Raw genomic sequence first — 14,643 nt, forward strand, 5'->3', positions numbered from 1 at the left:
CGGTCCTTAGTTGTGGCGTCATTCAGGCGGCGCTCGTCGGCACAACTCCTCCAGCCGCCGGAGGGAGACCTTGGGAACCATGTGCATTGAGGAAGCCCATGAGCGTTCAACAATTCCCATGCCATCCATTTTCGAATCTCCGCCTTTGCAAACTGGAGTTTTTCGGGAGGCACTCTGCAGGCGCGGGTGTGAAGCGGTGATCAGGAAGTGAGAATATGACGTTCAACCCCCTGCTTCGGGTTGGTTTAGTTAAATTGCGGGGTCAGGATTGCTGGGTAATCGGCGTAGATGGGTTTGGGATTGGCACAACGGACGCAGCAGGACGCAAGGAGATTGCTTCATGCGGAGAAGCATGGACAGGACGTCCACCGAATGCGATTGCGCCAATGTGTGGTTCTGGTCTGAAATCAGCTGCCAGCGGAAGCTTTAGAATCATTACAAATTAGCAGTTGTTAAATACATTTGGTTAGACATAAGGTGAATGGGAAAATATTTAATTGTAATCTGAGGGGTAACTTTTTTCCGAAATATGTGGTGGATATATGGAACAAACTGCCAGAGAGAGTAGTCGAGGCGGGGACCATATCAATGATTTAGAAACAGCTACACCGGTCCATGGGTGGACTGGTTTGGAGGGGTATGGAACAAATACTGGCAGGTGGGATTGCTGGAGCTGGAACATGTTGACCGGTGTGGGCAAGTTGGATCAACGGACCTGGTTCCACTCTTATTCTATTACTCTGTGATTATGTGTCCATTGAAAGAGCTTAGATGGCCGCAAGCAAAATGCAAGCAAATAGGACGAGCTGCCTTGATAGTATGGAAAAGATGAGGCGAAATGTTGATTCCATGCAGTACAGCTCAATGACTGCACAATTAGCAAGTCCGCAAGCATATCACCTCAGTATTTGCTCTTGACAATATTACCGCTGACAAATTCGTGAATCGCTTCATACAGTCTTTTTTCTATTAAACCCCCCCCCCCCCCCCCCCCCCCCCCTCCCCACCCTCCCGCATTTTAAACCTATATCTTCCGTTTTTTCCATTCTCAATTCATCTATCATCTACTCTCTGCAAGATACTCTGTGCAAATACCCGATCAATACCTCTAATGGATTAAATCACCTCTATAATGTCACCCCTTATCCTCCTGTGGTCCATCACGAGTAAGGTATTAATATTCCTCCGAGTTATGCACACGCAGTCGGAAGGGTGAATATTTAGTGACGGTATATTGGATGACAGTTAAACTGAAAGCTTCCTCTTCGTCGTTTTTGAAGTGTACGGCATTTGAAGAAAACTGGACGATTGCAATACCCCAGTTTCAAGGAAATAGACAGAAGCAGTCATTGATTTTAATTAGTTCTGCCATTGTTGTTTGCTGCCTCGTAACCGAAGTTGCTCTGGTTGTTCCTCTGCAGAGTTCTTGACCGAAATGTTATAGGGAAGTGATGTGTTGTATAGTGTAGTATAGTATATCTTTATTGTCATTTTCCTGAGTACTCACATACCCAGAGGAAACAAAAAAACGTTGCTCAACCAGTGTCCATTCAGTGTGCAGTAAAAAATAAATAGAAATAAAAATACATATATCATGAACAAATTAAACACACGACTCTCTACCAAACATCAACAGGCGTTCCGATCGGCAGCGGCACGACAGTGGCTCTGGTGCAGTGTGCCCAAGTTGATGGTTGGTGCGCGATACTTTGGCAGGGGGCAAAGTCCGTTTATCAGTCTTGTAGCCTGCGGGAAGAAGCTGAGGAGCATCCTGCTGGTTTTGCAGCTAATGCTCCGTACCTCTTCCCAGATGACAGGATGGAGAATATGTGATGCGATCGGTGGAAGGGGTCTTTGATGATGGAGATGGCTCTGCTGATACATCTCTTCCTGTATATGTCCAGCAGGAAAGGGAGTTGAGCACTAATAATCCTGCAGGCGGTCTTCACAATCCTGTCTAGTTGATGCCGTTCGTACGCCTTGCAGCTCCCGAACCAGGAAGTGATGCCGTAGATTAATGTGCTCTCGATTGTCCCCCTATAAAAAGTCCGTAGGTGTGTAGTGGGGAGACCTGCTTTCCGTAGTCTTCGGAGAGGGTGCAGTCGCTGCTGGGCTCTCTTGACAAGTGCTGTGGTGTTGGGTCGTGGACGTCAGGTCATCTGACAGGTGGAGTCCTAGGACTGTTGAAGTGAGGATGCTGGAATGTTGAGTGGAAACACGCGATCTCGAGTAGTGCTTACGTAAAGTTCGGCACAAAAGTTTATCGATGTTTTGTGTAAATTAATTACTTACAATCATATAATCATATTACCTGATTTGTTACAATTCTTTACTGGATTGGTCCATTAGAGAGTCAGAGTGGACAACTACCTGCAGAGCCAAAAGAGATGGGGGAGATATTGAACAGTTTCTTTTCTTCGGTATTCACCAAGGTGAAGGATATTGAATTATGTGAGGTAAGGGAAACAAGTAGAGTAGCTATGGAAACTATGAGATTCAAAGAGGAAGTACTGACACTTTTGAGAAATATAAAAGTGGATAAGTCTCCAGGTCCGGACAGGATATTCCCTAGAACATTGAGGGAAGTTAGTGTAGAAATAGCAGGGGCTATGGCAGAAATATTTCAAGTGTCATTCGACACGGGAATAGTGCCGGGGGATTGGTGTACTGCGCATGTTGTTCCATTGTTTAAAAAGGGGTCTAAGAGTAAACCTAGCAATTATGGACCTGTTAGTTTGGCGTCAGTGGTGGGAAAATTAATGGAAAGAATACTTATAGATAATATATATAAGCATCTGGATAAACAGGGTCTGATTAGGAACAGTCAACATGGATTTGTGCCTGGAAGGTCATGTTTGACTAATCTTCTTGAATTTTTTAAAGATGTGACTCTGGAAATTGATGAGGGTAAAGCAGTGGATGCTGTGTATATGGCCTTCAGTAAGGCCTTTGACAAGGTTCCTCATGGAAGGTTGGTTAAGAAGGTTCAATGGTTGGGTATTAATGATGGAGTAGCAAGATGGATTCAACAGTGGCTGAATGGGAGATGCCAGAGAGTAATGGTGGATGGTTATTTGTCAGGTTGGAGGCCAGTGACGAGTGGGGTGCCACAGGGATCTGTGTTGGGTCCTCTGTTGTTTGTCATGTACATCAATGATCTGGATGATGGTGTGGTAAATTGGATTAGTAAGTATGCAGATGATACTAAGATAGGTGGGGCTGCGGGTAATGAAGTAGAGTTTCAAAGTCTACAGAGAGATTTATGCCAGTTGGAAGAGTGGGCTGAAAGATGGCAGATGGAGTTTAATGCTGATAAGTGTGAGGTGCTACATCTTGGCAGGACAAATCAAAATAGGACGTACATGGTAAATGGTAGGCAATTGAAGAATGTAGGTGAACAGAGGGATCTGGGAATAACTGTGCACAGTTCCCTGAAAGTGGAATCTCATGTAGATCGGGTGGTAAAGAAAGCTTTTGGTGTGCTGGCCTTTATAAATCAGAGCATTGAGTATAGAAGTTGGGATGTAATGTTCAAATTGTACAAGGAATTGGTGAGGCCAATTCTGGAGTATGGTGTACAATTTTGGTCACCTGATTATAGGAAGGATGTCAACAAAATAGAGAGAGTACAGAGGAGATTTACTAGACTGTTGCCTGGGTTTCAGCAACTAAGTTACAGAGAAAGGTTGAACAAGTTAGGGCTTTATTCTTTGGAGCGCAGAAGGTTAAGGGGAGGACTTGATAGAGGTTTTTAAAATGATGAGAGGGATAGACAGAGTTGACGTGGAAAAGCTTTTCCCACTGAGAGTAGGGAAGATTCAAACAAGGGGACACGACTTGAGAATTAAGGGACTGAAGTTTAGGGGTAACATAAGGGGGAACTTCTTTACTCAGAGAGTGGTAGCTGTGTGGAATGAGCTTCCAGTGAAGGTGGTGGACGCAGGTTCGTTTTTATCATTTAAAAAAAATGGATAGTTATATGGATGGGAAGGGAATGGAGGGTTATGGTCTGAGCGCAGGTATATGGGACTAGGGGATAATATGTGTTCGGCACGGACTAGAAGGGTCGATATGGCCTGTTTCCGTGCTGGAATTGTTATATGGTTATATGGTCCTTACTTTCGGTCATTTAGTGGTCGTCTCTGGGCCTCTGGCTTTTTCTGCTGCGAACTATTATCCATTTTCAAATGATTGTCTTGTTTCCCTCTACATCAACAAGCATTTTTATGTTCCTTAATCCGTCTTTGCGATTATAGCACAATATAAAATCAAAATCCGACATTACTTCGTTATGCTGCAAAATATACCAATCTCACACTATGGTAAATTCCTTTTAAGATAACCAACATAACTGTGTACATACCTTTAAAATACCATGATACTTATTTTTTTCCATGATCAATTTGACAGCTTTCTTCGTCATTTTTTGACAGTCATGCTGTCCGACGATGCCTTAGATTTAATCAGCGGTTATAATAAAATACAAGAACGTGTGTCAGAAATCATCAATTAACCTATTATGTTCCTTTCCAGATATCAAGAAATTGGAAAAAAAAGTCGCTGATATGGGTTTGTACAACTTCAGCCGGTTGCGAAAACGATGAAAGAATAACATGCCGAAAATAATGAGTAGACATTTTAGTAATTATATGGGATTAGGGTGCGGGCTTTCTTTCATATATGAAACTAATACCGTAATATATAAACAGACATGCAATATCTGCGGAGTGTGATTCCATTCCATTGAATCACTAAATTATCGCTCTGAATGTTGTTCGTGTTCCCAAATATGTTGTCGATTTACATATTTTAAGATTCTTACAAATCACACATGTGTTCATTGCCGGGTATTTTCAAATGTGCGAATCCAATTGTCTGCAAGATGACGGTATGGAAAGCTATCGGGTGTACACCATTGAACCCTTGCTCTATGTGCAACTGAAATCGAAGGCATCGTCCACTGCCTCCGCTCCTTACGATACATGCCGATGGCTTGCCACATCCATGGACAGGCGGCGGGCACTCGGCGGCACGAATGCCACGGCCGAATCTTGAAACCATGTTCCAGGAATAACCTAACCAAATTGAGCAGCTGTTAAATGTTTAGAATGAAACGGCAGATGCTGTTTTAAACCGAAGACAGACACAGAAGCTGGAGTAACTCAGCGGTGTAGGCAGCATCTCTGAAGTGAAGGAACGTTTGACGTTTTGGTTCTTCAGATGAAGGCCTTCGTGCGGAGAGATCAACCATTCCCTCTCTCCAGAGATGTTCCTTGGCTCGCTGAGTTACTCCAGCTTTTTGTATCTATCTTGAACAGCTGCTAGTTCTGGCAACAGATTAAAATTTGCGTTCCCTGGTATTTTACAAGAATTAAAAATAGCCCTGCATTTGAAAACTACTTTTTGTCAATTCAGTACAAGATGGTAATGATTTGAAATATACAATTTATTAAGACATTCCCGTGCGGTCTTCACTTTCGTTAAAATTAAATTCCAATGTTAAGGGAATACACATTAATGGTTACATTTCGCATTCTAAAGACGTGCACTTCAAATTAAAATGACTGCATTCTTGGATCATATGCCAGGCTCACGTGCGTGAGATGAGTTGTGACATTCCCCATTCGATTGGTCTGCATCGTGGATCATTGGTGAATGTGATAATGCCTGTTGCCGACCAATTTAAAATATTGTAAAAGATTTGCACAATATTTATTCTATTTCTCTTTGTCTTTAGAGGCAAGCGGTTGCAGCACTTCCGGTAAATGTTTAAGCCAAATATTATAGTCAATTAAGTACAGGAAACATGGAAATTTTAATTCCAGTGGTTGTGGTTACATGTAGAATGCGCGTAAAAATAAACCAATGAATTGCACATTTATCAAGGGAACGAATGTGTTGTTACAACCAAAATACAGTAAATGTTGGAGTCACGTGGCAAATATGCTGGCGACGTGCAAAAATAATCGCCAGAAACATAAAAGCATGGAAAATAGGTGCAGGAGTAGGCCATTCGGCCCTTCGAGCCTGCACCGCCATTCAATATGATCATGGCTGATCATCCAACTCAGTATCCCATCCCTACCTTCTCTCCACACCCCCTGATCCTTTTAGCCACAAGGGCCACATCTAACTCCCACTTAAATATAGCCAATTAACTGGCCTCAACTACCTTCTGTAGCAGAGAATTCCACAGATTTTCCACTCTCTGTGTAAAAAAAATAATTTCCTCATCTCGGTCCTAAAAGACTTCCCTCTTATCCTTAAACTGTGTGTGACCCCCTAGTTCAGGACTTCCCCAACATCGGGAATATTCTTCCTGCATCTAGCCTGTCCAACCGCTTAAGAATTTTGTAAGTTTCTATAAGATCCCCCCTCAATCTTGTAAATTCTAGCGTGTACAAGCCGAGTCTATCCAGTCTTTGTTCATATGAAAGTCCTGCCATCCCAGGAATCAGTCTGATGAACCTTGCCTGTACTCCCTCTATGGCAAGAATGTCTGTCCTCGGATTAGGAGACCAATAACAAAGACGTCTTGTCAATAACAAAACATCCACCACAAGGAAGCAGGGAACTGGGAACGTAAAATTCCTGAGACCCTTCTCTTCCAAACGAAGATAGCGAAGAGATGTATATGTCTTGTCATTGTTAACTATTCCAGAAAACATTGCATCTGAAATTAAGCAACGAAATGGATAGAAACGATTCTTTATCAATACAAAATATATTTGTTGCAAGAAAATGCAAAAAACGACAGAAATATTGATTATGAATATCCTCTAAACGAAACTGAAATACATACGAATATTCAATAGAATTCTATAGGCAAAAGGATGTGGAGACCGTGCTAGGATTAACGTGGATAATTCACTGGCAAGGTTGTCCATCAGATTTACCCTTCCCTAATCTACATTGCGTATGTATCCCAGAGATGGAGAATAGATGTGACATTACTATTATCTTTTATCATATGTGGACCCTGCGTGATCCAAACAAAATCTTAGAGAACCTGCGAGAAATAAACTGGAGATGCTTGCATAAAGCAAAGGTAGACATGAAATGCTGCGATAACTCAGCAAGCCAGTCAGAATATCTGGAGGAAATGGATAGTTGATTTTTCTGGTCGTGTCAGTTCTTTCGACTGATTGTGGGGGTGGGTCTGGGGTTGGGTTGGGAATTGGAGCAAGAATAGACCAGGTCATACCATGCTGGTGACACATGATATCAAGCAGGGAGTTTATCTGATATACGATTGTTGTCAAGAGACATTGTGATACCGAGAGATAGATGGATGCGATTAGTGGAACCGCTTAATTGACCTTTAATGAAGCGGGCAAGAGGGGGGAGAGCGAGAGCTGGACTCCAGTTGGGCACCACGGGAGTTCGTCCAGGTGAGACTGAGGTGCACCTCCTCCGATCTCATTTGTCAAGGTGAGGGGAGGTTGTATAAGCACCACATAGAATCGAATAAAATAATATTAAAATCTCCAGCAATATTAGAAAGAACTGTGCGACCAGTGAAAATGAAATGATTCAATTTATTGTCATTGTCAGTGTACAGTACAGAGACAACGAAATGCATTTTTAGACACAGGGCGTCGCGGTGTGCCCGCGCCTGCCGCCGTGATTGTCAGGCAAAGGTGGGGTGAAGTGTCTGCCCTATGAGTATCGTCCGCGGGGAAGTGCTACCTTAATCGCCAGCCGAACTCTGCCCATTGTGATCTGTGATGGTGAATGGAGTCTATGATTCGTCGCCGGAAACTGATCGCCCTGAGTTTGATCTAAGTCATCCCGGAAACTGAGACGAGTCCTTAAGATATAGACGCCCTTGTCAGAATACGTATCAGCTCCAAAGTACCATACCAAACACCGTATCACCCATTATATTCCTGTGTCTTCTCGGTCTGTTTTTCAGTATCAATCACTTTCCATTATTTGTTGTCCTGCCCTTACGTCAATGTGGTCGAGATACACCAGGAACATGATCAGAAAAAGCTGCTAATCGTATCAGAAATCCATCAAGGCTACCGCCGCCCATATAATACGTCACCACGCAAAGATCATTTAAATTTTTCGTGTGTGTTATGAGATCGCGTTCAGATAAGATCCAGTTACAACCATTTATGTATGTAGGAAATCAAAGCATTTTACTTGTTGTGGTTGCTTATCATTCTCTTATATATAACGTTTCAGGGAAGTCTGATGTTTCGGACAGTAGTGGTTAGTAATCCAATATGTTTTCAATAGTAAGTAAATACGACAACACTTTTGGCAGATAATTATCCTGTGCAATTAACTGTACGTATTTTCCATGCTCTTTCATGAACTGCGTTCGTCATTTAGGCAATTAAAATGAATACCTACTGCAAATCAAACTGAAAATAATCGTTCAGTGTTTCAATATTCAATCACCCCAATTGTTATTTAACTTATAAGCTTGTAATGAACTAAGACTAAATCATTTAATGTATTATTATCTTGTTAATTTTTGCCATTCTCCCATCGCTTTACAATTTCTAATTTGTGCTGCCATTGTGTCCATGTAGAAATATAGAAACATAGGAAACATAGAAAGTAGGTGCAGGAGTAGGCCATTCGGCCGTTCCAGCCTGCACCGCCATTCAATATGATCATGGCTGATCATCCAACTCAGTATCCTGTACCTGCCTTCTCTCCATACAAGGGCCACATCTAGCTCCTTCTTAAATATAGCCAATGAACTGGCCTCAGCTACCTTATGTGGCAGAGAATTCCACAGATTCACCACTCTCTGTGTGAAAAATGTTTTTCTCATCTCGGTCCTAAAATATTTCCCCCTCATCCTTAAACTGTGACCCCTTGTTCTGGACTTCCCCATCATCGGGAACAATCTTCCTGCATCTAGCCTGTCCAACACCTTAAGAATTTTGTAAGTTTCTATAAGATCCCCCCTCAATCTTCTAAATTCCAGCGAGTACAAGCCGAGTCTATCCATCTTTCTTCATATGAAAGTCCTGACATCCCAGGAATCAGTCTGGTGAACCTTCTCTGCACTCCCTCTATGGCATATCCCTCTATGTATTGGCGGACGCGAGGCATTGTGCACTACTTTTGATTCAACACCATCAACACGATGTTTGAAAATGAATCAAAAGTTTACACTTTTCAAAGGTCAAGACTGTATTTTATTGTCATGTATCCCAGACAGAACAATACAATTCTTACTTGGTTGAATGGTCGTGATTTGCAGAAGATGGTGAAATCATGCATTACTGTGGCCAAATGATAATATTAATATACCTCCCTTTGACCAATTCACAGCTTTGTCGATCATAGTTGTTCCACTGGTTACTGTTGGGATGTTAAGTGTGGGTGTCCTTTTTTACCATCAATTCTGGCGGCGATATTTGGAAAACCTCTATCCTTTCAACACGTGCAACAAGTGCAACACGTTTCTCCAAATTCTGGCTCGTCTTATCGTTCATTTTATTATTTCAGCTACACCTACAGTTAAACTTCCGAGCGAATTACATCCATCATTTTAACCCTATCTGCACACATCATAATTGTCGGTTTCATTTTGCTGCTCTTCCGCTAGGCTCAACGTAATAAGTCCGTTGTATTTGATCATGCGCCGAGATTCCTCATCAAGTAGTGTTTAAGAAAATCGGCCATCTTTCCGATACTAGCGAAATACATGGCCATACTTCTGACACCAAAGTCCATGTATCTCTGATGCACGCATGTAAACGAGTCAACGCGAATCATCCATTAAACCTTGACAACGTGAAAGTAAATATTGAGTTATTTATATCCTTCATACTTGTTTTATTTTCAGTGAAACAACTGAAAAGAGGTAAAATGATATTTAAACATTTGAATTGCTTACCATATATCAGAATGCTTATATGAGCAAACTATTTAAATGGGTTTAAAACAACCAACTTCAAAATCCTCGTATTTTGTATTTTCTACCATGAAAATATTATTTGTAATATTGGTTTAAAATGAAAATACTCATTCTTCCTTCATATTTGATTTGATAACAGAGAACGAAAATCTTCGAAAATTACTTCGTAAGGCATCGGTTTTTCAATTGTTGAAGTACTGACTACCGTAAATTAACTAAATGTTACTTGAAGCTTGATGGAATGAATCTGAAATTAATTTTGCAGCTGCTAACTGCCCGCATCTGGCGAGTGGATTGGGAAACTGTCATAGGGCAACAGGGGGAAACAAAAAGGGCAGAAAAGATGAAGTACGAGGGGAAGCTGGCCAGGATTACAGAAAACGAACACCTTCGAAAATTACTTCGTAAGGCATCGGTTTGCAAATTGCAAAAGTACTGACTACAGTCGTTTACCTAAAGGTTTCATGAAGCTTGATGAAATTAATCAGCTGATTAACCTTGCAGGTGCAGATATATTTATTGGGCATTGTCCGGTGAAGTCGGTATAATTGTAGATTCCGGAAGCAAATCTAATTCACCACTTAAACGAATGCAGTCTTATTCTGTGCAATCTTGACAGACTCTAATAAATTCACCCTTATCAGTATTCAAGGATCCAACTTTGGTCTAAAACTAGATTTTGTCTTCACATACCTAAAGAAGGTTTTACTATCCTCGTGTATATTCTTGGCTAGTTTTCCTTTATACATCATCTTTGCTCCCCGTATTGACTTTTTAGTTATTAGTAAACAATCATTAAACCCTGCCTTAGGCGAATACTTCACTCCTGGTGGAGAGACAATGTAAGCAACGTGGACCTGTCCAAAAGAGCAAGCCAGACTAACAAATTCAAAGGAGAAAATTGAGTTGGATTGGGCACACCCATTGGAAACTTGCCACAAACATGACCCTACAAGCTCTGAAATCAAACCCCAAGGAAAATAGGTCTCCCCAGAAACAACTGGAGATTAGTTGTCCAGAGAGAACTGTATGCGAGTGGGCTGAACTGGGGAGATATCGAAAGGAATGGCAAAACCCGTGTGGTGGAGGACGGTTGTCAATGGCCTCTGCTCCCTAGAGGAGAAACAGGCTTAAGAAGAAGAAGAATCCCCTGATTTCCCGCTTATGTTTACTATGTTATATTTCTTCTCTTTTATTTTTATACTCGTCCTGACTTCCCTTGTCAGCCACGGTCGCCCCTTACTCCCCTTGGAATATGTCTTCCCTTTCGAATGAACCGATCCTGCGCCTTCTGTATTATTCCCAGATATACCTGTATTTGTGGTTCCACTGTCATTCCTGCTTGGGTATCTTTCCAGCCTACTTCAGCCAACTCCCCCCTCATGGCTCAAATACCCACTTTGCTCATCTGTAATAACGACACTTCCAATTAACCATTTTCTCTCAAATTGTGGATTAAAACGTCATAATATTGTCACTACCTCTTAATGGCTCCTTTACCTCGAGTTACCTTAACAAATCCGTTTCACTGCACAACCCTAAATGTGTTTAGGAACAAAGCGACCTTTAATATCCGATTAAATCGTCGCAACTGAATGCTTCTGCTGGGAGGCAGTCGTCCATCATATATATATTGTATAAAGTTTCACTATTGCAAGCGAACCAATAAACATCGGCTTTTGCGGATCATTTCATGAAAAAAATACACAAACAAACCGTCCACCGTTATTAACATACAATATTGATTATTTTATTAGAGGAGAAAACGGACGAATTAGCAGGTAACCAAATAAACGTCATTGCGCATGGATTTTTAACACGAATTCTGTTTGTGTATTCATTTGCGGAGCAATATAATATCCGTTTTATTTAAAACAAAACAATTATCGTGCAAATCTTTGTTTTTTTTTGTCCGATGGGTAGCCAAGAACTACCACGGAAGGACGGCCCGTTTGCTTGCAATGTTCGTTGAAGTGTGTCTCAGAATTCGTCCACCACGATTTGCAGTGACAAGAAATGCAGCGCATTGGATATCAAATGTGTGACAATCTGCTTCAAGGATAGTAAACATGATTTAGAAAAGCGAAAGCTCGTCAAGTGGAGTTCCATGTGCGCGGAGCCAAGGATGCACATACAATTCATGATAGCTTCAGCTGACTGATTGGGGCTCCTGACGCGTAGGAAGCGCTGTGGAGCATTCACCCGACACCGGCGAAGAGGTTCATGTACATTTCTCCCGAGCATATGCTTGGCAAACGTACGTTCTCCCAATATCAAAGTGGGCGAACTGTAATGATGTCCCTGTCCCACTTAGGAAAGCCGAACGGAAACCTCTGGAGACTTTGTGCCCCACCCAAGGTTTCCGTGCGGTTCCCAGGGGTCGCTGGAAGTTTTTGTCAGTCTCCCTACCTGCTTCCATTACTTGCAACCTCCGGCAACCACCTTCAACCTCCGGGAACCGCACGGAAACCTTGGGTGGCGCAAAGTCTCCAGAGGTTTCCGTTCAAGTTTCCTAAGTCGGACAGGGGTATTAACTCCTGCGCCGGACAAACAAGGACTTATCGCGCTAACTACAAGGATGAGGCCACGCGCCAACTCTACAAGGCTGAGGCGACGCGCCAACTCTGACACAGACGAGCACCAGACCACTATTTCTATCACCATTACTTACTTCATCAATTCCGGCTCCCTGCACCCCCAAGCCTCCAACCTCGTCGTTCTCCAGCCCCGCACGTCCCGATTTTACCTTCTCCCTAAAATCCACAAACCTGACTGGCCTGGCAGACCCATTGTTTCTGCCTGTTCGTGTCCTACCGAACTTATTTCCACATACCTCGACGACATCCCATCCCCCTGGTTAAACCCCTCCCTATCTATGTCATACGCTCTTCGTCGACTTCAACACTTCCATTTTCGAGGCCACCCATTCCCTCATCTTCACCAAGGACATCCACTCACTCTACACCTCGATCCCCCACCAGGAGGGTCTCAAAGTCCTTCGTTTCTTTCACGACCCGAGAAGCAACCAGTCCCCATCTACTGATACACTAGATGCGCCTAGATGAGCTGGTCCTAACCCTTAATAACTTTTCTTTTGACTCCTCCCATTTCCTCCAAATACAGTAGCCGACAGTAGCGGGGATGCAGGCAGGTAAAGTACAAGCTGAGAAGAGGAACCAGACCTGCAAGATAGCACAATCACCCAGGGCTTTGTTGCCGTCGTAAAAAAAAACATGACGAAATTCCGGCATGCCCAACGTCCAGGATGAAACTCCAAATAAAATGTCGGCCTGCTCCAAATCGCGCTGTGTTGCAAGTCCTGCGTTATGGTGTTTGACAATCAAGTTTCTATGATCCGCTTTCGACTTCTAGCTCAGTGCGTTGTATGTAGAACATTCGAGAATTAATTGAGGAAACACTGTACGCACAAAAGTGCGAGAGATTTATATCGCCGCAATATTTTAATTTGAAGGACACCCGGTGTTACTTACGGGACATCAACAGTTTCCATTTTACGTTGCAGGAATTGGCGATTGCGCAAGAAATCTCAAAGATACGCGTAAGTTTTCGTAGATCATATTTCATGAAATAATGCCTTTTTTTTTTTGATGCATCATCTTTACAAAAAATTGGTTCAGCCGAAAATAAACAACAGCTGTTTTCAAAAGAGGTCAATTTTGTCGCGCTTTGCTTCAGATGTTAGTTGATCTTATAAAATTCAATTCATTGTGTAACAAATTTTCGTTGACAGAGGAGAAACTGAGACAGAAGGAAACAGGTAGACAACTGATACGAATATTGGTTCTGTCACAAACAAAACCTTTCCTCTTATATTCTCTCTTATATGCTCTCCTCTCTCTCCCCCTCTCTCTCTCTCTCTCTCTCTCTCTCTCTCTCTCTCTCTCTCTCTCTCTCTCTCTCTCTCTCTCTCTCTCTCTCTCTCTCTCTCTCTCTCTCTCTCTCTCTCTCTCTCTCTCTCTCTCTCTCTCTCTCTCTCTCTCTCTCTCTCTCTCTCTCTCTCTCTCTCTCTCTCGTAAACGCACACAAACATACACACACACACAACCATACACACATATACAGCCGAATATGTAGACATACACATGAAAAGGCACACGGAAACATACATTCACATAGAAACGCACGCACACACAGGCAGAATTCGGGATCGGCATCAAATATAGCTTTGTCTTCAGCCTCTTTTCAAATTTATTTCGAATTCTTATTCGATCATCGAATGCTTTCTCCGCTCTATTTAAATACACGTGCCGCACATTTCTGATATATTTACTCGCAGACGCAAATTCCTGAAATATCACTGATCAACTGACAATATTCTGAACGAGCGTATCTGCATATCAAAGCTTATTACATAGAAACATAGAAACAAAGAAAACAAGTGCAGCGGTCCCATTCGGCCCTACGAGCCAGCACCGCCATTCATTGTGATCATATTTCTCTTTGGCAGTTTACACCCTAGCGGTATGAACATTGATTTCTCTAACTTCAAGTGATCTTTGCATTGCCCCTCTCTCCATCCCCATCATCTTCATAAAGACATAAAGAAGCCCCAACATTTTTGTTGCAAAGTACTTACTCCGACATTATTTATCTCATATTCAAACAGGTTCCACTCTGGATTAATTATCTTTCACTTTTTTTGCTCAGAAATAGAATCGTTGAGAAAATCAATCGGAGACACCGGTGAGCAAATATATCTTGTCCACATGAATGTTTTGTACAGAATTGTGTAA

At 42.3% G+C, this 14,643-nt stretch overlaps 1 protein-coding gene across 1 annotated transcript in view; it reads left to right on the forward strand.

The window, feature by feature from the left end:
• Nucleotides 1-14,643, forward strand: part of LOC129714817 (uncharacterized) — a 102,406-nt gene extending 87,763 nt beyond the window's left edge. The window contains exons 47-55 of the mRNA XM_055664659.1: nt 4,534-4,569; nt 5,738-5,761; nt 8,194-8,220; nt 9,818-9,835; nt 10,029-10,055; nt 11,647-11,670; nt 13,413-13,448; nt 13,641-13,667; nt 14,558-14,643. Of these exons, the coding sequence (XP_055520634.1) occupies nt 4,534-4,569; nt 5,738-5,761; nt 8,194-8,220; nt 9,818-9,835; nt 10,029-10,055; nt 11,647-11,670; nt 13,413-13,448; nt 13,641-13,667; nt 14,558-14,643 (305 nt within the window). The remainder of the gene's footprint in view (nt 1-4,533; nt 4,570-5,737; nt 5,762-8,193; nt 8,221-9,817; nt 9,836-10,028; nt 10,056-11,646; nt 11,671-13,412; nt 13,449-13,640; nt 13,668-14,557) is intronic.

Source organism: Leucoraja erinacea, chromosome 42, assembly GCF_028641065.1.
Source record: "Leucoraja erinacea ecotype New England chromosome 42, Leri_hhj_1, whole genome shotgun sequence".
NCBI lineage: Eukaryota > Metazoa > Chordata > Chondrichthyes > Rajiformes > Rajidae > Leucoraja > Leucoraja erinaceus.